The sequence below is a fragment of the Gopherus flavomarginatus genome, chromosome 2 (genome assembly GCF_025201925.1).
Source record: "Gopherus flavomarginatus isolate rGopFla2 chromosome 2, rGopFla2.mat.asm, whole genome shotgun sequence".
Lineage (NCBI taxonomy): Eukaryota > Metazoa > Chordata > Testudines > Testudinidae > Gopherus > Gopherus flavomarginatus.
The window spans coordinates 66,907,036-66,930,157 of NC_066618.1; the positions used below are offsets into that span (position 1 = coordinate 66,907,036).

The 23,122-nt window shown below is 42.8% G+C and overlaps 1 protein-coding gene and 1 non-coding gene across 2 annotated transcripts; one reads left to right on the top strand and one right to left on the bottom strand.

Moving 5' to 3' along the window:
• The first annotated feature begins 1,986 nt into the window (after nt 1–1,986).
• On the top strand, nt 1,987–2,059 carry TRNAK-CUU (transfer RNA lysine (anticodon CUU)). The gene has a single exon. It is a non-coding gene; the product is annotated as a tRNA-Lys (tRNA).
• Nucleotides 2,060–3,904: 1,845 nt separating this feature from the next.
• Nucleotides 3,905–8,882, bottom strand: TRIL (TLR4 interactor with leucine rich repeats). The gene has a single exon (XM_050938622.1). The coding sequence runs from the start codon at nt 8,689–8,691 to the stop codon at nt 6,379–6,381; it is 2,313 nt and encodes a 770-aa protein (XP_050794579.1). The 5' UTR covers nt 8,692–8,882; the 3' UTR covers nt 3,905–6,378.
• Between the last annotated feature and the right edge of the window lie 14,240 nt (nt 8,883–23,122).

A 23,122-nucleotide genomic window follows, 5' to 3' on the forward strand; every position in this document is an offset into this window, starting at 1 on the left:
TGTAGTATAGACCAGCCCTTAGGCACTGTTGATAAGAGTATATATTACAATGGAAAAAACATGACAACTAATTTATTTCTGCCCTATAAATGTACTGCACATAATTACATAGAAACTGGTGTGATGCTTTATAAAAAGACTGATAATCAAGTGTACACTACTGTTATAATCACTAATGTATCAAGGGAAGGGATAGCTCAGTGGTTTAAGCAGGGTCATGAGTTCAATCCTTGAAGGGGCCACTTAGGGAACTGGGGTAAAAATCTGTTTGAGGGTTAGCCCTGCTTTGAGCAGGGGGGGTTGGACTAGAAGACCTCCTGAGGTCTCTTCCAACCCTGATATTCTATGATAATTGCACTAAATCTGATAGATTACACTTGTTCATTGATACCTTACTCTGTTAAATATGATAATCCTGTTTACATGCATGTATCTTTATATCTGAAGTTAAGAATATTTGCTATGTATTTGTATCTCAGACAGGCATTATTCCTGGATGACACCTCCCCACACAAATTTACATTCAGACTAGTCCTCACTGGTTTATAGGCCATCCATATGGTGATGGGCCACTGAAGGGAATGAGCCCTTCCTGAGGACACCTCAGACACGCAGAGCCAATGGCTACCCCTATGATTCAGTAAAGCATGCAAGGCTCCATCTTTTACCAATAACTTTCCATGCACATGCGACCCTGGACTCCATATTGGCCAGGAATTTTCCAGGCACCATGAGTTGGGCTATAAATTGCAAGCTGTGACATCACTGCTTTGTCTTCATTCCTGCTTCTCCTTTCCAACTTTAGATTATCTAGGAAAGCTTTAAATATCATTATTGAATGACCCCCACCCTGCTGGGTGAAACAGAGAGACTTATCCCAAGCTAGCAGATTTAACATCACTGGTATTATCCTCACATTACATTATCTCAGAAAATCATTTGTAATGTATGATTCCTTAATCATTTAATAACTCTTTCTTTCCTTTTACTAATAAAACTTTAGTTTGTACTTAATAAAGAATTAGCAACAAGCATAATTTTGGGGTAAGATCTGAGTTATATATTGACCTGGGGAAGTGATTGATCCTTTGGGATTGGAAAATCTTTATATATGATTAATCTGTTTTTCAATAACCTCTCATCATAAACTGATGTCTGGGTGGTGATAGGGACTGGACTGCCTAAGGAGACTGTGTTTTTAGCTTCTTGTTAACCAGTATGGTGATACATACTGGGCTTATCTGGGTGAACTCTAACATTAAAATAATCACGTTTGGCATGCATGTGCCCATTTTCAGTTCTGACCCACCCCAGGCACTCATCCACAACTGGTCATAAAAGTGGCTTATAAATGCCTAAAGCCAATAAAATGATATCTTACTGGATATTTTCACCAATTCACTTCAAAACCTACTTTATCAAAAAGTTTGTTAACATTTTCATGTACTTTAAGAAGGCAGTTTTCTTCCAATGATTGATTATTCATACTGGACCAATCACATTCTGACTTTAATAGTTTTTGTAAAGACAAATGACAGATTTGTTTTGATAAAAGATCTCAAGGAGTAGTTATAGCAATACATTCATGGACAATTACATAATAAGTGTTAGCAATTCAAAGACAACAGACTTTTCTTCTATAGGAATGAATGTGCATGCCTGAGAAAAATAAACATTTGAGAAAAACAAACAGCAGTCAAAAAAAACAACGGTGTCTAGGGACATTCTGCCAAAAGTATGTTATATTTATGGTACAACAAAAAATAACAATCTCTGCATTCAAAAGGTGTGCAGAATGGGGCCTTACATTTATTCACTTGATTAAGATACATAACAAATTATATATCACCATTTCATCTGCAGCAATTCTTCTCAAAAAAGATGTCCAAAGAATAAATGTTAATGTATGTTGATGCATATTTGTTCAAGATTTGGGTGTTGTATTTTTTTGCCAGCTTTGCAGGTCATATTTTTCCACATGGCTCTGCCTGTCTAGATCAGTTGGTAGAGCATCAGATTCTTAATCTGAGGGTCATGGGTTCAAGTCCCTGGTCAGGTGATAAACCTCTCCATCTACCCCACAAAATAAACCTATATCCACTTTGCAGACAAACCCTGAATTTTGTGTGCGTCTAGATGTTTGAACAGATAAATGGGTAGCTTTCCTCCTACCTGCCCCTTCACCTATTACACATATCCAGTGTGTTTGCAGTATATGTGAAATTTTGTGGGTGCACCTATTGTAACCTAAAGTGTAAAGTTGACTTATTAACCTATTAACATGCTGATTCTGACCCATTGCACCTACTATATTTCATTTTGATAATCAATAATTTAAAAGGTTATGCTGATGAAACTGCAAATGACATGCTTTAGGGAGATAAACCTTAGGTTTATTTATTGGGCTTTTCAGGGGGATAGGAATGAGGAGATTTATAAAAATCTCTTTAATAGTTTAAACTATGTTTCTACTCTGAAGTCATTCTACAAATGGCATTGTGGGATTTCATGTCTACTGTGTCTCAATTTCCATATCACACTGACTTCAGTATACAAGTGTTATTTTCTGCCAGCCCAGCAAACTCAACCCAAGCTCCAAAAGTCAAACTCTGTTGTGGTTGTTTTCTGTAATATCAGTTTAACAGGACAAATCAGGTTCTCAGTTACACCTGTACAAACCTATTCCTTTCAGACTGTGCCCTCCATGATGCATTTGTGATACCCGTTGTAGTCAGTGACTTTACATAGTGGTAACTGATTTCACCTGTAGTTGGAACTTTTTAAACAATTCTGATGATTTATAGGAAAGTAGGAATAACATCCAGCTCACTCTGAGTTTTGTGGGTTCCTGCAGGGCGAAGACCAGCAACGGTCAATCAAAAATTATTTTTGTCACTAAAAGAAACAGATACAACTCTGAATACAGGTTGAGAACAGATCAATTTAGTTAGACTGTTCTATTTTACATTCTCCATTTTTAGAGAAGAACTGCAGTGGAGAAAAAGGGCAGATGTAAATGCTATTATTTTACTGGTGAAACAAGAACTATATAATATCATTCCCATAATTCAGGAACTGACATTCCTCCCCGTTGTTAGTATGGGCCTATGGCACAAAAATGTGTACTGATCCTGAAAGAACTTGTATGGCTCTGCTAACCAGTTTCCAGCCCAAAGTTAAGAAACATTATTCTTTAAAAATCACCCATATCATTCTACTAACCATCTTGGGTTTTTACCCGTGACTTCCATTATGGCTTTGACACGAAGTGCCAGAATTAAAGATCGATTAATACAAATTTATATAAGCCCAGAATTTTAGAAGGTATGAACCATTCATTACTATCTCTAGCAATTTTTTGGGACGGGCCATTATCAGAATTCAAGAAGAACAAAATTGAATGACAACTATTTTAGGGTCCAATAGGATCAGCCAGTCATATAAATAAATGCCTTCTACCCCGTGAAGCTGGTACCCATATTTCCCCAACAGTAAAAGTATCTGTTGTTATCCCTAACTGTTCATGAGATATCAACATTAGAGATGACCACTTGTTTACTGATCTGATAATACATTATCAGCAGAGGTCCAAGATGGTCTGTCCCAACCCAGGAAAACCTCTAACTGGTATAATTATCCATACTTGCATCCTTGGCATACATAAAGTGTTTCTTTACAGATATTAAAATATTTTGCTTTAAGCCAAAATTATCCTAGACTAACCCAACATACTATAACCAAAACAAAAGTATGGTACATTGGAAAAATATGTGGAGAAAAGATGACGACAGGAATGAAATAACAGACAAGGTGCAGCCTTGGGTAATGTAAAAACAGTTAAACTAATAAAACCAAACTGTGTATTTTATACTGTATCATTTTAAAATCAATCTGGAGACACTGCTTTTCTTTTAGCAAATGGGTTTATTGACATAACTGATCATAATTGTGTACAGTATGTATGCATCTCCTATTAGAAGAATATCCAGTGCTAGAGCTAAACTAAGCGTGATATACAGTTTAATGCTACGCAATCCCCATTAATTTCTAGCAATAACAATGGTGTTGTCCACCGATAATCACTTAATCACATGGGTCCCATAGCTATATAGATATACGAAAGTAAACGAGCCAAGAGTTTAAGACATTTAAAAAATTAACTTAAGAGCTGATCCTGCATTTCTTCAATCCAAATTTCATTCAGTCCTGCATCTTAGTGATTTTAAGCGAAAATTTTCCTGCATGTGGACTACAAGATTTTGTCCCTGAAAGATACATCTTCACGAAACTTTAGACTAAGGGTGAAATCCTAGCCCCACTGAAATCAATAGAAAAATTCCTATTAACGTCAATAGGATCAATACTTCACTCTGAAATCCTCTCTGCACATAACTGGTAAGTGTTAAGGCAAATTCTCCTAACACTCCCTCTTCACTGTATTTGGACCCTAATATTAAGAAGCCATCTCCAGGGTGTAAAAGGCTCATTCCCATTCAGTCACTGGACTCTCAACAAGGGTACCAATTACTATGGTGCCTCTTGTAAATATTTGTTCATTAAAAAGCAAACAGACACCACCACATGACTTAATTTAGGCTACTGAACAATCATCAGACCATAAACAAAAAACTTTCTGGTCAGCACCAACCTAGGTCAAATGTGAACCAGTGACATAGAGACTGATGCCTCCATATATCATCAAACTCCTGAGCCATTCAGTTCCTCAAGAGTTCATTTGAGGCACCAGGTAAAATGAACAGGAGCACAAGTAACTCCTATAATATTTGCATATAACTGTAACCACAGTTTGGACTTTTTAAAAATTAGCTCATTTCTAGACCACGCAAAAAGAACTAATGTAAACTAAACCACCATGTTTAATAGTGGCAGAAGCACATTTTTGTAAATATTTAGGGAAGCAAAACTCCCAGAAAGCAGAGAGCAGCCAATCATAAAATGATTAATACTACTCAGAAAACAAAAATGCATTCAAATAAGAGTAACATACTACTGCAAAAGATTAACTCAAGATAAAGATTTAACTTTATCATTACTCAATTAGCTGAGCAAAACACTGAGAAACACAGATTAGCGTTAAAAAAATTACTGAATTTCACAGTGAGGTACAAGTACATATAAAACTAATTTTAGTACAGTAAAACTAAGAATTACTTATTGGCATAAGTTTGTTTCACATTTCTGAAATATCCTCCACTTATTATTGTTAAAGAAGGAATGCATCTATGCTACCTATCAATCAATAATTCACCTTAGTATGCACTCAGGTAGCTACAAAGATGGATTATTTGAAGGTCAGTGATCCACTGACCAACCATGTACCCAGACAACTAAAACACACATTAAAGTGTAGAAGTACCAAACAGTATTTATTTAAAACACAATTTTGGAATAATTCCCTGTAAACGTTACAAAACTTGTGTTAGTTTTCCCTAGTGGTGTCAGCAATATATTCCTGCAAAACTAAAATCAATTGCATTATTGTTTTTTATATAAAAAGGCATAAAACCCACACACATACACACAGTTGTCTTGCATTCTATTTGAGTTAAAACAACCATATCATTCAAACGCTCTATATTCCATTCTATTCAGATTCCTTGTATGTTGCAGAATTCGGAATTGATGCTGTTCCTAAAAGTCTTATTTCAATAATATGCCTAGAAAGTGATGATGGGTTTAATAAATCAGTGTTCAGTAAACTTCAAACACATTTCTTGTATCACATCAGTGATTTGGATTATTTGTTTGACCAGTGAAAGGTAACCTGGACCTTCTTAAACACAGTGCAAGAAGATTATCCTGAAAGACACAGTACATAAACTGCTGGCTCTGATGACAGAGTCCACCCCTGCTGCTATGTGCATTAGCTCCGATACTCTTCTGTTCTTCTTGACAGCAATTATTTTAAAATGCAGAGTTACTTCCTTAGGTTAATGATTTTTTTTAAATCCTCAAGAAAGTACTAATATTTTTAAGGATTTCTTTATAATAAATGTGCCAGACCAAAACCAACCCCACATAACCCCTCCTGGTAACTGGGATGTGCCCACGAGAACTCCAGCCCCCTTCTACCTGCAGAAAGGAACACTGATATATTGAGACTGCAGTGCTGGAATTATGTAACAAGCTTGGGTCCCATCTGTTAGACTCACCCACATGGAGCACCTAGGTCTTTACTCCAGGTGCTCCATCTCAACCCACTCCCCCTCTGCTTGGCAACAGCTTTAAGTTCCATGCAGCCCTGCTCATGGTGAGGCGACCAGGGGCAGGGAGGAACAACAACTCCCAGCAAGCTCTGCTAAACCATGATGCCAGCATGGGGCCAGCTGGGAGTTGTAGTTTCCATGGGCCACACTGCTAGTCAGCAAATCGCTGCTGCAGTAGGTGGTCCTCCCCGCGGCGGGCACTGCTGCTGTCGGCGAAGCGCTCGCATGGGAACTCGATGAGGTCAGTCTCGCTGAGGGCACAAGCGACGGCGCTGCGGGGCGGACGGTGGGACTGGAAGCCAGAAAAATCAGCAGAGACGCCAGTGCCCATGGAGCGGAGTGGCCGGCGGGTTGAGTACATCTGTCGCACGTGCACCGGTGCTGCCTGCCGCCGCCCCTGCATTTTCCTCCGCACCAGGCGGGATACCCAGGCTGCCAGGGCCACGAAGAGCAGCAGCGCATTCACTGCCAGCAACACCAGTGTGAGGAGCTGCTGGTCTGGGCCGCCAGCTGCGCCCCCGTCGGGCAGGGTGACCAGCCCCACACAGTGGTCCCGGGGCGCCACCGGGCAGACGCGGCCGCCCAGCACTCCCTCCACACAGACCAGGTAAGGAGTGTCAGGGCGCAGCTCCCGCAGGGTGGCAGCTGTCTCGCTCCGCTCCGCCAGGTAGATGAAGCGCTGGAACTTGACAGTGGCCCCAAAGCGGTCGAAGAGGAGCCTGAAGCGCACAGGCCCCAGCAGGCGGGGACTGCGGTGAGGCCGCACCCACCAGCGCACCGTCACTGAGCTAGTGCCCACCGCCTCTACTGACAGGTTGCACAGGAAGAGCTTGTTGAAGTCGCAGGCGTCGGATACCAGCGGGGCCCCAGCCACAGAGGGGGCTAGGTGGTGCTTCCTCGCTCGCCGAGGCCACGCAGGGCCAGCCAGAGGCGGGGGTGGCCTGGAGCTGCCCAGCAGGTCAAGTAGGGAGGCCGTAGGGGTGGGCTCGGCTCTCCTGCTGCCTTGGGCTGGAGCAAGCCCCTCCTGAGCACCCAGCAGGCGCATAGTGGAGGCAGAGGGCAGGGATCCGGGTCCCCCTTGGGCCGGTCTGTGGCTGCTGTTTCCCCCAAGCCTCTCAGGGGCCAGAATCAGCTGCCACTGTTGCTCCCTGGGCCACTGCCCTGTTGCAGGTGGCAGGGAGGGAGATGGGGAGGTCCCGCTGTGGCAGTCGGAGCCATCAGGTGGCAGTAGCTGTGCATCCTGAAGGTAGTCGAGGTACTTGCCAGCCAGAGTGGGTGGCAGGCGGCACTGCACAAAGACAGTGAGCAGCCGGCCCTGTGAGTGCCGTGTGCCCAGCCAGTGCTTCAGGCCTCGCAGGCGGCAGTCACAGCTCCAGGCATTGCCGTCCAGCTCCAAGCGTTGAAGAGCCAGGCTAGAGGTGAAGAGTTCCCCCGGCAGCACAGCCAGCGCATTGTCGCGCAGGCTGAGCTCCCGCAGCTTGGGCAGGGGTCCGAAAGCAGTAGGGTGCAAGGCAGCCAGCATGTTGCGGCTCAGGTCCAGTGTTTCCAGGCTGCGCAGCGGCTCCAGCAAGGTGGCAGGCAGGTGGCTCAGCAGGTTCCCATCTAGTCGCAACTCCTTCAGTGCCCCCAGCCCAGCAAAGGCATCTGGTGCCAGCTGTGTTAGCCGGTTGCTGCTGAGTGAGAGCTTGGCCAGGCTGGGCAGGTGCTGAAAGAGGCCCCCACCCAGCTGCTGCAGGCTGTTGCTGGACAGGAGCAGTGTGCTGAGCGAGCGCAGTGGCCCAAAGGTCTCTGGGTGACGCAGCGAACTCTGCTGGTTCCCAGACAAGTCAAGGAAGCGCAGTTTGGCCAGGCCAGCAAAGGCGCCACGGCTCAGCCAGCGGATGTGGTTGGACTCCAGGTGCAAGTAGAGTAGGTTGGGCAGCCCTGAGAAAGTGGCTTCGCTCAGCGAGGCCAGTGCATTGCCGTCCAGCCGCAGCTTCACCAGGCTGCCCAGGCCGGCGAAGGAGGCAGTGCTCAGGCGGCCGATCTCATTAGCATTCACGTAGAGGATGCGCAGCTTGGCCAGCGGGCGGAGGGTGCCCGGCGCCAGTACCACCAGCCGGTTGTTGCCCAGGTAGAGCTCCTCCAGCAGCACCAGGCGCTCAAAGGCCTTGGGGTGCAGCCAGCGGATGCGGTTGTACTGCAGGTCCAGGCGCTGCAGCCCCGCCAGGCGGTGGAAGTCAAAGGCAGAGATGTTGGCGATGAAGTTGCCCCCCAGGCTGTAGGTCAGGATGCCCTGGGGGTCGGCGGTTTTGGGCACGGCCCGCAGCCCCCGGTTGGTGCACAGGAGGTGCTGCTGCAGCTGGCAGTCGCATGGCTCCGGGCACATGGACTCCACGGGGGGAAGCAGCAAGAGGAGGGAGAAGCAGCCACAAACCACCCCCGGCAGCAGCAGCATCAAGCCGAGCCTGCGAGGCGCCTCCATCCCGGGAAGAGCTGCGGCAGGCTGCTTCCCCCGCCGGCTTTGTGCCTCTCCAGCATCCCACCCCCCTTCCCCGCGGCTGCTACTCGGCCCCTCCTCTGAGCTCCGCCGGCAGCGGCTACAGCGCGCCCTGCCCAGCACCGGGGCTACTTGTTGCACTGGCTGAGCAGGGGGAGCTGCAGCTGGGCTCGGAATCCCCGCCGCCGCCCCTCTCAAGCCCGCCTCGCTGGCCCGAGGCTCCGCTGAAGTTGCTGCTGCTGCTGCCGCTTCTTTCTCCCCCTGCAGCCGCGCCGCCCTGCCCGGCCGCTCTGCCTGCCCGGCGCGGCTCGGGACGGGGAGAGCTGGTGCAGTCCTGAGTGACCCCGCCACTCCCGCTCCGCTCCTCTCGGCTCAGCTCGGCTCAGCACGGACGGGGCGGAGTGAGGGGGCGAGCTGGGAAAGGACCAGCGCGGAAACTTCCCACACTTTGCCCTCGGGGAGCGGGGCGGGCGGAGCGGGAGGCCGGACCTCGCCAAGGGGCGGGGGGAACACGGGCGGCAGCGGGGATAAGAGGCTAAACCGGGACGCTGCAGGGCGCCGCAGCCGACCCCACCCCCACCCGCACTCTACCCCCGAGGCCCCGCTCCTGCTCCTCCTCTTCCCCCGTGGCCCCGCCCTGCCTCCCTCCGCCTCCTCGCGCCTCCGCCACGCCCGCTCTTCTCCCCTCAGGCTCCCCACCGCTCGCGCCTTTCCGGCCCCGCCTCCGAGGCTCCCCATTGCCCGCCCCCCGCGCCTCTCCGGCTCCTCCTCCGAGGCTCCTCATCGCTCGCCCCTAGCGCCCCCCCACATTCCGTGCCGATATGCAGCGCTAAGTAAACACACTGGCCCCAGATAAAGTGCTGTGGTTTCAATTGGGGGGGGGGAGGGTGAAAGTAAAGTGGCCGCTTCTAGTTGTGTTTAGAACCCTGCCAAAGGCACTAATCAGGGTTTAGCACAGATTAGGTTCCTATGAAACAAATGGGCATGAAAGGAGTAAACCTCCCCTTGTCCAGAAGGAAGGGCACTCGGAGCCTTTCTCTGCGCCAGGGCCAGTGCTCCCCGCACCGATGCTGAGGCACGTGAAAGTTGTCAGTAAAGCATCAACAACACGCCAGGCTCTTTAGAAGGGTAATAAGACCCGGTCCCGGCCCCCCAAAGACTTTACAGTCGGTAGGCAACATACCAGTGCAGGGAGATGGAAAGAAGGCAATAGAAAGCCACATACCTGAACATCAAAGTAAGGGTCCTGTCTGGTTAGTTCCCTAATTTTTTTAAGCATGTGTTGGGAGGGAAGTCAGATGAATAGTGGGAAGATTAGGGTTTGAAGGAAGACATTCATTAACAGAATGACCAGATGTCCTGATTTTACAGTCCCAATATTTGGGGCTTTTCTTATATAGGCCCCTATTTCCCCCCAACCCGTCCTGATTTTTCACATTTCCCATCTGGTCACCCTACATGCATATTAAAGACAGACATGGAGGTGCTGAGAGGGGGGTCCAAAGTGCATGGAGTAAGACACGAAATAGGAGTAGGAAAGGGAAGATGATTTCAGTGGAGTCAGATGGCTGTGAAGAGCAGTTTGTGGCACACTCTTCCTTCTCTGCCACCAAGTGGCAGACGTGGGAGGGGGTGAGGGGTTGCTTGAGAGTCTTGTTTGTTATGGGGTTTTAATCAATTCATGAGAAAGAGGAGAAAGCTTGGGTGAAGATGGGGTGGCTGTTGCTTTTAACTTTGCAGCAAGGTTAATGATTCTTTTTTCTTCTGGCAGGAAGCCCCCATGCCCCGACCCCACTCCCCGGCAAGAGCGCCGCACAGGCAGAGCGGGGCAAGCCCTTGCTCTCCGACCCCATTTCCCAGGCAGAAGCGTGGGAGAGGCTTGGGGGGGGGGGGACTGCAGGCAGAAAGGGTGGGGAGAGAACCCCTCTTACTCTGGCCCAGGGCCCCACAATACCGTAATCCGCCTCTGCATACTCCTTATCAGTCAATAATTTTGCTGTTCCAATGGAATACAACTGTTGCAGGATATCACAGTCGGGAGGGCAGAGATGGTCTTTCAGGTAACCAGGACCAATTCTGTGTAGGACTTTGAAAGCCAACGTGACAATATTGTCTAGAGTGCCAACTCTGACTGAAAGTTATTCCAGGAGACTTTTTTCCCCCAACATGATGTAATGTCATTTTCTTAAAATATCCTATTAAAATTTCCTGGATTGCTTTCAATAGTCACTGGGAGATCGATGCCGATTCTGGGAAACTCCAGGCCAATCCTGGACGCTTCGCAACCCTATTCATAACGATCCCATAAATCTGCATTCAATTAGTTAAATCAGTCTTCGGATGATCGTCTGACCTGCCTCACAGCATTTGGAGACCCAAATAGCTACAGCAGAAAAAAAATTCACTATCATCTGCAGTTGGCCAGATGAAAAAGTCTCTAATTCTATGGGAGACAGATCTAGCCAAAATGATCCATAGATTTTTAATATCTAGGCTGGAATACTTCTACTCTCTTCATCATCAGCTCCCTTCCATTAAAAAATCTCCAACTTGCTCAGAATACTGCAGCCTGGCTGTCCAGCAACATAGGGTGCCAAAAACTTATAACCCTGATGCACTGCTGACTGCAATGGCTCCCCATAGAAATCATGGAGTAGGAGAGTTCAGGGCATGTTTCTCTTCCTACTAGCATCACTTCAGTTACATCCAGGTTACTTTTCACTAGCTGTTCTTCTTCCATGTTCAATCTTGGAAAGCCAAAAAGAACTGGAATCACAAGGATGAAATAAAGGACAAAATTCTGAGACGATATGAAACAGTTTTAGCCCACGATTGATCTCAAGTACAAATCCAATCAGCTAAAATTGGAACAGAAAGAAATATCGCTGATGGGATATAATGTTCAGTATTCTATCCTCTTATATCCCTTCTTCCTCTTCTAGCATTTTAAAACTGAAGATCCAGATTTTTCCTCAAAAATCTGTTTGCAAAGGAGATTGTCACATCATGTTGCTTCAAAATGGAGCATTGTGAAAATAAACATCAGAAGTCAGAATAGTTGAATTCAGAACTTTGTCAACTTTTAAAAGGTATGGACTCATGTCTAGCAATGTAAGTCATCAGTCAAGCATGGTTTTAGTACACTTGAATTAATTTGCTTGAAACTTCATAATTAATGCTGAAAAGCATTTACATTTGTAGGATTATCAGTATCTAAGGATGGAAATGAGAGGCTTGTCTGCCTAAGTGAGGAGGGAGACTCATAGACTCATAGGTCAGAAGGGACCAATATGATCATCTAGTCTGACCTCCTGCACAAGGCAGGCCACAGAACCCCACCCATCCAATTTTATAACAACCCCTAACCCAGGACCGAGTTATTGAAATCCTCAAAATTGGTTTGAAGACCTCAAGCTGCAGAGAATCCACCAGCAAGCGACCCGTGCCCCACGCTGCAGGGGAAGGCGAAAAACCTCCAGGGCCCCTGCCAATCCACCCTGGAGGAAAATTCCTTCCCGACCCCAAATATGGCGATCAGCTAAACCCTGAGCATGTGGGCAAGACTCACCAGCCAGCACCCAAGAAGGAATTCTCTGCAGTAACTCAGTTCCCATCCCATCCAACATCTCCCCGCAGACCATTGAGCAGACCTATCTGGTGGTAATCCAAGATCAATTGCCCAAATTAACGATCCTATCATAACATCCCCTCCATATACTTATCAAGCTTTGTCTTAAAGCCAGAAAAGTCTTTTGCCCCTACTACTTCCCTCGGAAGGCTGTTCCAGAACTTCACTCCCCTAATGGTTAGAAACTTTCGTCTAATTTCAAGTCTAAACTTCCTAATATCCAGTTTATACCCATTCGTCCTCGTGCCTACATTAGTACTAAACTTAAATAATTCCTCTCCCTCCCTAACGTTAACCCCCCTGATATATTTATATAGAGCAAGCATATCCCCCCGCAGCCTTCTTTTGGCCAGGCTAAACAAGCCAAGCTCTTTGAGTCTCCTTTCATAAGGCAGGTTTTCCATTCCTCGGATCATCCTTGTAGCCCGTCTCTGAACCTGTTCCAGTTTGAATTCATCCTTCTTGAACATGGGACACCAGAACTGCACACAGTATTCCAGATTCTTCTGTTTGAAGAATAAGTATGCTTACAAAGTGAATGTAATCTGTTTCATTTCATAAAACTGTGACTTTTTTTCTTTTGTTTTCCCAGGTTGTGGAGAATAACCTTGTCCATCTTACACTCTTGATTCCTAACATCCCCAGTGAAGAGTTCCATACCAGTTTTCCAATTTAGTCTTGACCTCACACTGGATGTATTTGATTTCCAGTCTTTAATATCCAGATCAAACAATATGAGAAGTTGGCCCATAAAGATGGCAGCATTTGAGGCTTTTTTCCCTGGTTGTTAATTCTATTACTCTGCCTCTGAGGGATTTTTTTATTTTATTTTGAGGCAGAACCCAGTCAGCTGGTGGATGGATTTCTTTTAACTCAAATTGAGTCATTATACAGTTTATTTAGAAAAATTACTCAGAAAAGTGACTCTGAAATGACATGTTTATCTATCCCTTAAGGATTTCCATCCCATGTGCTCAATTTACAAGAGAGGAGGAAAGCATCACTTGATTAATTATCATCCCTACAGACTCAGTGTAGTTCCTTTCCTCTTCATACATCATCACAAGTAATAAAGATCAGACTATGCTTAGTGCAGTGCCTTTGCTTTCTTTCTATGCCTTCTGACAGCTAGCCAGGTATTGTTTTCAGTGGGTTTGCAGAGATGTAACTGGCTGGAATTTAGTAATGCTCAAGAAGGAAAAGAATCCATCATAGTTCTCTTTAGGCATAGGTGCTCTACACTGCCAAAAGGAGTAAAAAAAAAAAAAAAAAAAAAAAAAAAGGATAAACTTATTTTTTCCCACTAACATAAGCAGTTATGACTAAATGTATTTTAGGAGCATATCTGTTGAGATAAAAGATGCCATCTTTACTGTTCCTTTTTGGAGCTACAATGTAAGAATGGACTGACTGAGTCAGACCAATGGTCCATCAAGCCCAGTATCCTGTCTTCTGGCAGTGGCCAATGCTGGGTGCTTCAGGGGGAATGACCAAAACAGGCAATCATCGAGTGATCCAGCCCATCGTACACTCCTAGCTTCTGGCAATCAGAGGCTACGGACACTGAGGGCTTGTCTACATCAGAAAGTTGCAGCGCTGGTGAGGGAGTTACAGCGCTGCAACTTAGGAGGTGTACACATCTGCAGGGCACCACCAGCGCTGCAACTCCCTGTTTGCAGCGCTGGCCGTACTCCCGTTTTGTCTCGGGTGTAGAGGATCCAGCGCTGGTGATCCAGCGCTGGTAATCCAATGTAGACACTTACCAGCGCTTTTCTTGACCTCCGTGGAAGGAGGAAGCCTCTGGTAATCAAGCTGGTCTCCTTTCCCAGTTTGCTCTCTCGTTCCCGGAGCCCAGAGCAAGCAGGTCTCCTTCCCTGCGGTTTGCTGGGTGGCTCCGGGAACGAGAGAGCAAACCGCGGCGAAGCGGGTCTCCTTTCCCGGTTTGCTCTCTCGTTCCCGGAGCCCAGAGCAAGCAGGTCTCCTTCCCTGCGGTTTGCTGGGTGGCTCCGGGAACGCAAGAGCAAACCGCGGCGAAGCGGGTCTCCTTTCCCGGTTTGCTCTCTCGTTCCCGGAGCCCAGAGCAAGCAGGTCTCCTTCCCTGCGGTTTGCTGGGTGGCTCCGGGAACGCGAGAGCAAACCGCGGCGAAGCGGGTCTCCTTTCCCGGTTTGCTCTCTCGTTCCCGGAGCCCAGAGCAAGCAGGTCTCCTTCCCTGCGGTTTGCTGGGTGGCTCCGGGAACGAGAGAGCAAACCGCGGCGAAGCGGGTCTCCTTTCCCGGTTTGCTCTCGCGTTCCCGGAACCCCCCTTGAAGCCGCCCAACAGCGCTGCAGTGTGGCCACATCTAACACCACTTGCAGCGCTGGTTGCTGTAAGTGTGGCCACTCTGCAGCGCTGGCCCTATACAGCTGTACTAATACAGCTGTAACAACCAGCGCTGCAAAACTTTAGATGTAGACATGGCCAGAGCATAGTGTTGCATCCTTGCCCATCCTGGCTAATAGTCATTGATAGACCTATCCTCCACGAACTTATCTAGTTCTGTTTTGAACCTTGTTATAGTTTTGGCCTTCTCGACATCCGCTGGTAGCAAGTTCCACAGATTGACTGTGTGTTGTGTGAAGAAATACTTCATTTTGTTTATTTTAAACCTGCTTATTAATTTCATTGGATGATCCCCAGTTCTTGTTATGTGAAGGAGTAAATAACTTTTCCTTATTCACTTACTCCACAACAGTCAAGCATTATATTGTTTTTATACATATGCTTGGCAGAATTACATTTTTAATAATTTTGACTGATTTTTTAAAGCACCTTTTTATTTATTTAAATTTTCATAGTTGTGAAAAACTTGGAGCAGGATCAGGCAATAATTGTTTAATGGCAGCAGATATTAAAATTCAAAAAGGAAAGTTTTAACTGTTAAAACACAAATTGTCAACATCAGATGTCAGAATATACAGTGTCCTTAAATCAAACTCTAAGCTCTCAAACAGCATTTTTCTTACTTTGCCTATCTGTAAATTTCAGTTATCAATGGAAATATTTTTTATCGGTTTGTCTATTTATAGTGATATCAGCCTTTACTGACATTTACCAATAAATCTAATCCGAAACCTCCATGAGTTTTAAAGAGATCCTTGAATTTGAAGTTTAAGCTATGTGGAGTGCTGAAAAGCATAACCATATCTGACAGACTAATCTCTACAATGTGAGTTTCCTGGTTAAATATTCTCAAAACTCACCAATTAAAGCATCTCTTGCGTGGTCAATTGTGTTCTTTGCTAGTGAGTATGTCAGTGTTCAACATCAGTGCCAATGCTGCAGATACCATAAAGCAGGATAATATGAGCATGCTGATGCCAAATATGATAAATAATTTATTTTTTTCTTTAAAACTTTATGATTTCCCTGTGGAAGCAATTCATCTACCATATGTAGTTTAAATTGGTTGAAATTACCGCACTGCAAGACATTTTAAATAAGAGTAGACCTCTTTTTCTGGTGTGATGGCTTGCTTTCATTTAAGAATGGAATGTCACTTGAGATCTCCAAATCCTGTTCAGAAAGAAAGCATGATTCCCAGATTTCCAGTTAATGTTATAAACCTTGTCTGCTCAGTGAAATGGAGGCTACCAGATGTTTAATAGATAGCTGGATGTTTTCCTAGGGGGATCCAGACTGTAAAGCGTGGCTTGCCAATTATAAATATGTTTTAAATCTTTAAAGAATTAAATATTTGAGTAAAGGATGTATAAGGATTATTTAACATGTGGCACTACCTAAATTATTCTGTTAAAATTGTTTTCTCTCAGAAACATAGCCAAAAGCCACTGAATTTCTGCAAAATACTGACTGTAGTTGTGTTATTTTACTAGTACAGCTACTTCACTTTTTAAAACATCCTTGTGCTTGGTGTTAGGTTTCATATTGATGATAGCAAGTCATGCCCTAGTGTAGATTAGTTGAACAAATGCATAATGTCCAAGAAGTGCCGGCCTGTTTCTTTAGCTGCATACTTCAACTATATAATCAATACCATTGTGAATATCAGTGACGTGGTTCGTGTGTACTCTCATACCTAAATAACTATTGTTAGATTAAAATTAACTAAAGCAAAACAACATATAATTAACCTAACTACAAAATCAGAGTATGGATATTGTTACGAGCATAAATATCTATATAAAGGAGGGGATTATGTACCTAATTTCACCTTTCAGAGTTCACTTACTCAGTGATCTTTGGCATTGTGGATAGTTATTAACTGGCTTTTGTCAATTATATTGACTGGTTACATGTTAGTAAAGGCCAACCCAGTTTCTAATGTTTGTGTACTGTCAGACCCTTCTATTTCATGGGAGAGAAATACAGATCTTCAGGTAAGTACATGGTTTCTCTATAGTCCAACATCTGTGTCTATAAATGAGTAGAGAACACTACTCCCATCAGGAACAGAGAGAGGCATAGGTTATGTAAAACAAATGCTTATTCAGGAAGAGCAAATTAATTGTAGCTGTGGCTGCAATCCTATTGTATGGTTATCGGTTTATGCATTCAATCTTTGCAGTAGTGTTAGAGCAGTTTTTCCATAATCATGTAGTTGAACTGTATGCTTTCTCCATATAAGGATACTTGTGATTATGGCAACTGATGTATTGTGCTTTTACAATGACATCCATTTTTGGTGTTCTGGGGCATTCTTCATTACTCTCAATCAACTTCATAATGTATGGGTGGATGTAATAGAGAATCCATAGGAGAAAGACATTGAAACAAAATATGGCTCAGGCCAGGACTCCTCCTTTTGTGTCAAACTGCAACTAAATTATTAAATAACTCTGTTAAACATATGTTGTAAAGATAAAAAAAAGGTTTAGAATCCATTGAAAACACAATGTATTTAATATATCTGCTTTATCCTTTATCTCTGTGGAAGTGCCTTTAATTAAATTACAAATAAGTGAAGATTAAACTAGTATTAAAAATAACTTTCCCTCTTTATCTTGATCAATTTTAGCAGCTTTTATTTGAAGCACGGCTATAGAATGCTGTTGTTGAATGAAATCTTTTAATACTGAATGAATGTCTGAGGAAGACCTCTGGAATCATAAAATCTGCCCCATAACTAGTATGCATGAGACTTAAGTGGTGAGATACTATTGGCTAGATCCTTATTTGGTGTAAATCATCATTGCTCCAATTAATTACGTAAAACTCTGCAGACTTGCATCAGCTGAGGAGCTGGCCCAACAGTCCTGATACAATAGTGTGTCAGGAGTTCCTTGTGTACTTTAAGTTAGGCTTGTGTTGAAATATTTTGCTGAATCAGGGCTTGTAAGCACTGCCCACTGCTATGAGTACTTTGCTGGTCATGAATAACAAGATCAACCGCTTATTTCTAATAAAGTGATAATACTATACTTAACTGAAAAATCTGCAAGAGAAGACACTCTGCTGAATTGTCATGTGCTGGATCTAGAAAGACTCTTTTGAATGAAGCATAATTTATTTCTGAAAATTGTTACCATTTCTTCCTGTGTACACTTTGTAATACAGTATATGTAAAATTAAATACCATCGTTTTAAAGGACCAGGACACATTATAAAATCACCTGTCTGTCTTAATCATTGGATAGTCCATAATGTTTTAAGTAAAGTGACTTCTAAACCTGTGTACATTTGTGGGGGTGGACTTAAACATCCTCTGTCTCTTATTACTGTGGACAGTAAGCCTTTCAAGGTAGGGAGATGTTTTTTTAAAAATCCTGTATTGGAAATAGTTCTGTTCAGCCAATTCATTTATATAAGTTCTCTGATAAAAAATGTTTGCAGACTTCTTCAAAACATTTAGTAGTTGAAGCCAAAGGGCCTGGAAAATTAAATGAAAGCAGGATCATTATGCTCCTTGCATTTTTTATTTCTTTATAAATATTTGTACTTTGATTATACTGTACCACTTAGTACCACATGATGAAAAGTGGTATTGGATCAAAGCTGCTGACCACACTATAGGAGAGCTCTGTTTAAAAGGTTGATCTTAACATTAATGGTATTCCAGTATGTTTAGCAGTATTACACCACAAATGACCTCAGAAGGATATGTTTCAATAAGCTAAAAATCTAGAAATAAGTCTTCTCATCCAATTCCTCAAACTTAAGTGAAATACCATTGTTGCCTGCCTTTTTTTTAAAAACAGCAGTACCCAGCATTATAGGTAGAGATGGTAACAAAACAAAACCAAAGCCACATTAAAAACACTAAAGTTTCAAAATCAAGCACTCAAAAAGTTAAGAAATGCCAGTATTTAGGTTGCCTGTGCAACTTAGTTCAGCTTCTTTTTGTGTATCCATTATGATTGTCTAATTTCATAACCATAGACATTTTCCATAGTATCCAGACCTCATTCAGTGCACTGCATGGACCATGCTTACCAAAGGGACAGCTATTGGTATTCTTTTTATTGTCCTCATTCAGTGTGCGGCCTAATGCCTTATTTACTGCTCACTGTCTAAACCCTGCACTGAATGCTGTTTCCTTGTGTGCATTTCTGTGAGACTCATCATGGTAGTATCTGAGTGCTTCATGAACATTAACTTATTTTAACACCCCACTGAGACAGGACGGTATTGTTCCCATATTACAGATGGGGAACTGAGGCACAGAGAGATTAAGGCCCAAATTGTCAAATGTCCAATAATTTTGGGTGCCCATCTTGAGATGCCAACCACCTGATATCTAGGAGCAGAGCACTCTATTCAATGCACCGCTCTCCTTAACTTCAGTTGCAGCCGTGAGTGCTCAGGACAAATTTTTTGGCACAAAGCAATCCTATCCAATCTGAAAATATGGAGATCGTGCTTAAATAAAAGCTGAGTTCAGCTTGCATCTCTTTAAAAGTCAAATACTTAATGTCAGTTTCCAAATGTGAATGTCTTCTTGAGGGAAAAGATTGCTACTTTCTCTCTAGTAAACATAAAATGCTCTCCTGCTTTGATTTTTTTTAACTCACTCCACCCTCTCATCTGGTATAAATCAGTATAGCCCTGTTGCTTCTGATAGCTATGCAAATTTATATCCGTTGAGGAGCTGGTCTAGTGACACCCAGAGGTTTCCAATCATTGTCAGTTTCCACAAACTATGGAAATTTATTCTTGTACATTGCAACAACAGGTATGAGCTCAAAGAATAATCAAGTGAAACGAAGATTATGTTCAACAAAATAAATGCAGTTTTGTCAGTAACAGTGGCTTATAGATTGCTCAAATTAGAAAAGAATAAGCAAAATTAACAGTACATGTTGCAAGTGAGAGGGTCAGTTTTCTATATGCTGCTAAACCAGCATCTGTGCACTGACTTCATTGGGTGTCAGTCTAACTTTGCATGAGGCTGAGCACACAGTATAGCAGCATTTAAGCTCTTGTGATAATACATGCATTGTTAGAATATTAAATATGAATGGTCTTATCCAATAATTTGTTAAACTATATTCCGTTTTTTTTAAAGTTATCTTTGTATCTGCTCCCCTAACTGTTCACTTAGTGTGTCCCCTTCTTAGCTTTTCACTTTTCTTCAAAACTGCCCCTTACATTTAGAACAGCTTTGCCCCTCCTGTGAGCCAAGTGCTCTCTTCCTCTTTAAAACATACTTCTTTTGTGAAACCTTAATCTGTACAGCGATTGCTGTATAGTCTACATTAGAGACTGTGATATCTTCAGAAGAGGGTCCCTATCTTTACCTGAATGTAAAGAACTATGCATTTTATAGTCTTACATAATAATGCCATAATTAAAATGTGGACACAATATACATAGAAAAGAGGAAAGTTATTGACTGACTAACTCAAATATCAGTCTCTAAGGGACAATTCAGAGTGATAGCAAAGAAGAAAAATAATATCTGAAATAGAATTTATGGAATATTTTTGTTGTTGCCATATGCCATCTGTGCATAATTGTAGCCTGCAGTAATTGAAAAAGATTTAGAAACTTTGGAACTTACCTATTTTAGTGGAGGACATCTCCAGGCTGGATGAGGCTATCAAGTCTATAAATAGGATAATGGCAGAGTTCTACTAAAAGTTTAGAAAGAAAAATCCACATTCTACTCCATTTTCTTGGAAGCTGAAGTAAGGAACACTGCAGTCTATTAGACTTGGACTTCAATCTCTTGATCACCAAAAATGACAGAGGCCTTCAGTTCTTGCATCATTTTAATTATAGAAAAATCACACTTTTCACAAAATTAATTGAGTTATACTCCACCCTTTGGTAGGTAGTTTGTTAAAAGTAAAAAATACACATCAACAAACTTGAGATCTGTATTTAAATTTAAGAGGGAGATTATGTACCCTGTAATTGAGATGACTCTGAGTACAGAAAAGATACTCGACAGACGAGAATAGGGTGAGTTTCTTTTAAATGAAATTCTGAATCTATGTATATATTTTGGATTCAAATTCTAGTGCAGCATTTGGAAGCTACATATTGTTGTAATTGAAGAGCCTCAATTCTACTCAGGGAACATGATAAACATGTCTTGTCACCTCTTGTTTTTCTTAGTGACAGCACATAAAGTTATCTGAGCTAGCCAAACAAAAGACTTAGATGGAGTGAGGAGAATTGTTTTAAATATGCAGAATTTACTCAACTGGAAAATTCCAAACTACTGCTGAGAATGGTGAGTTAGTTTTGAAATGGTAAAAAATTGGGAGGAGTGAGATAGTTTCACACTGTCTGTTCTGTCCAACTATACTTTTTGTCACAGTTGCACTTTAAATGGCTAAACAAAAGGACATAAAATATTTTAAGGATTTTACTTGAATTAGGCATTATAAAATACCTCACATCTGGAGCCTTTCAAGTCTAAGGCCTGCTGGTCAAAGCACTCAAACAGTGGTGGCAATAGCGAAGAGAGAGTTGATTTCTCAGATAGCCAGTTCCCAAACCAAATAAAGTTTTATAAAATAATGTCAAGAGCTTTCACGATACCTGGATGTAGAAAACAATCCAGTATGTCTCACGTCAAGGTAAGAAATGGCTGATGCCCAAAGAAAGGTGCAAGAAACACTGCAGTAGGCAGTGGGATAATCTACCCTCCACATTCTAATGAAGGCCTCATCATACTCTCTAAACCCTGTGTTTTAAGTGTGAAGCACAAGGTTTTATATTCCTATAAAAATGTTTTAGCATAAACTGTAACTGGATATTCTTGTTCACATACGATGTCCAATCCCTCTGAGTCTTGCTAATCGTTTCATTTGAATATAAACTCTGCATCATGCCCTCCCTTCTCCAGTAAAGGTCTGGTGAGGGTATGACTCCTGCACCCAGGGATGGACAGTACTCAGTCTTTCTGGCTACTAGACATTTTCTATTGGATTTTCACAACTGCTGCGTTTTACCCAAATATTTCCCTGTGATAAAAATGGCTGCTTTCTAGAAATTTAAACAGTTCCTAAAGCAAAGAAAAACCAGAAAGCTTTCTGCATCACCACTAGCAGTTTACTATAAAACTGCTCTTGTTCAGCCTGCTTAGGTATTTCTATTGGCACACAACGGTGCTGGAGTTTTGCCCAGAGTAGCACAAATCTTCTTATCCACTGGAGACAGAATTAGCCACTACCTCAGCAATCAGATACTCTGTCTTCTACTAGGCTTGAACATATTTTTCACTATTTTTACTACTGCCACACCTCTGAAGCTCTGTGATGTTCATATTTTATCATTTAATTTCTCTTGCCAGCACTTCTGTTTCCTCTGAGTTTATGGTTTTCACATGATTCTAGTGTTCTCTTCCAACTCTTTCAGTTGCTGTCTGCATTGACTACTTGCTTACGTTGTCATGCCAACTCCCAAGCTGAGAAACTCAACTTGCGTGCATGCCTTTTTTCAAGCATAGACTTCAGTTACCAAGGTGCATGAACAGAATACATGAGCATGGGCAAACAGCTAAACCAGTATGGTTTATCCAAGTATCCATTTCTGTTTCAGGAGTGCTCTTTGTCATTCTTGCCCTAATCCCTGTCATTCATGCCCATGCCACTGAAAATACATAGATTAGAAGGGGACCAAATGGGAAAAAAATCCATACATCTTAGTAGTTAGCCACTGTTTTATTTTCCTCATTTAAGCAAAACTGCTAAACGTATCAAGTGACCTATATAGAATTAACAAGAAATCCATAAGTGACTAGTTTACTCAGGCTCTCTGAAAGTCAGATCTTATGGAATTTGATTTACATTTTATGCTGAGTCATTAGGATATCTGTGTATCAATTTTCCAAATAACCAAGTGAACAATTCAAGAAAAAGTACAGGAAATTAAAAAGGTGGATTTTTAACTTTTTTATACCCAGATCACGTGTAACAATTGTGCCTTGTTCCTTTTACTGTATTTAACTAAATGGTATGTACTGTAGGTTCTATGAAACAGCCAGTGTTCAAGATAAACAACATTTTGAATAGCTTTAATATAATTGATAGTCAGATTCACAGATTAGTTCCATAATGAAACTAATGGAATCACCATTTATAAAAAAAATGGTTAAAAACTGTTAAGTGGAAGAAACATGGAAATTTCATCTCAGACTCTATGTAGCTCACTGGCAATTTCTATAGGCAAGCATGCACTGGATTTAAGGTAAAAGCAGCAGAGAGTCCTGTGGCACCCTATAGACTAATAGACGTATTGGAGCATGAGCTTTCGTGAGATCATACATCCAACGAAGTGGGCATTCACCCACGAAAGCTCAGGCTCCAATATGTCTGTTAGTCTATAAGGTGCTACAGGA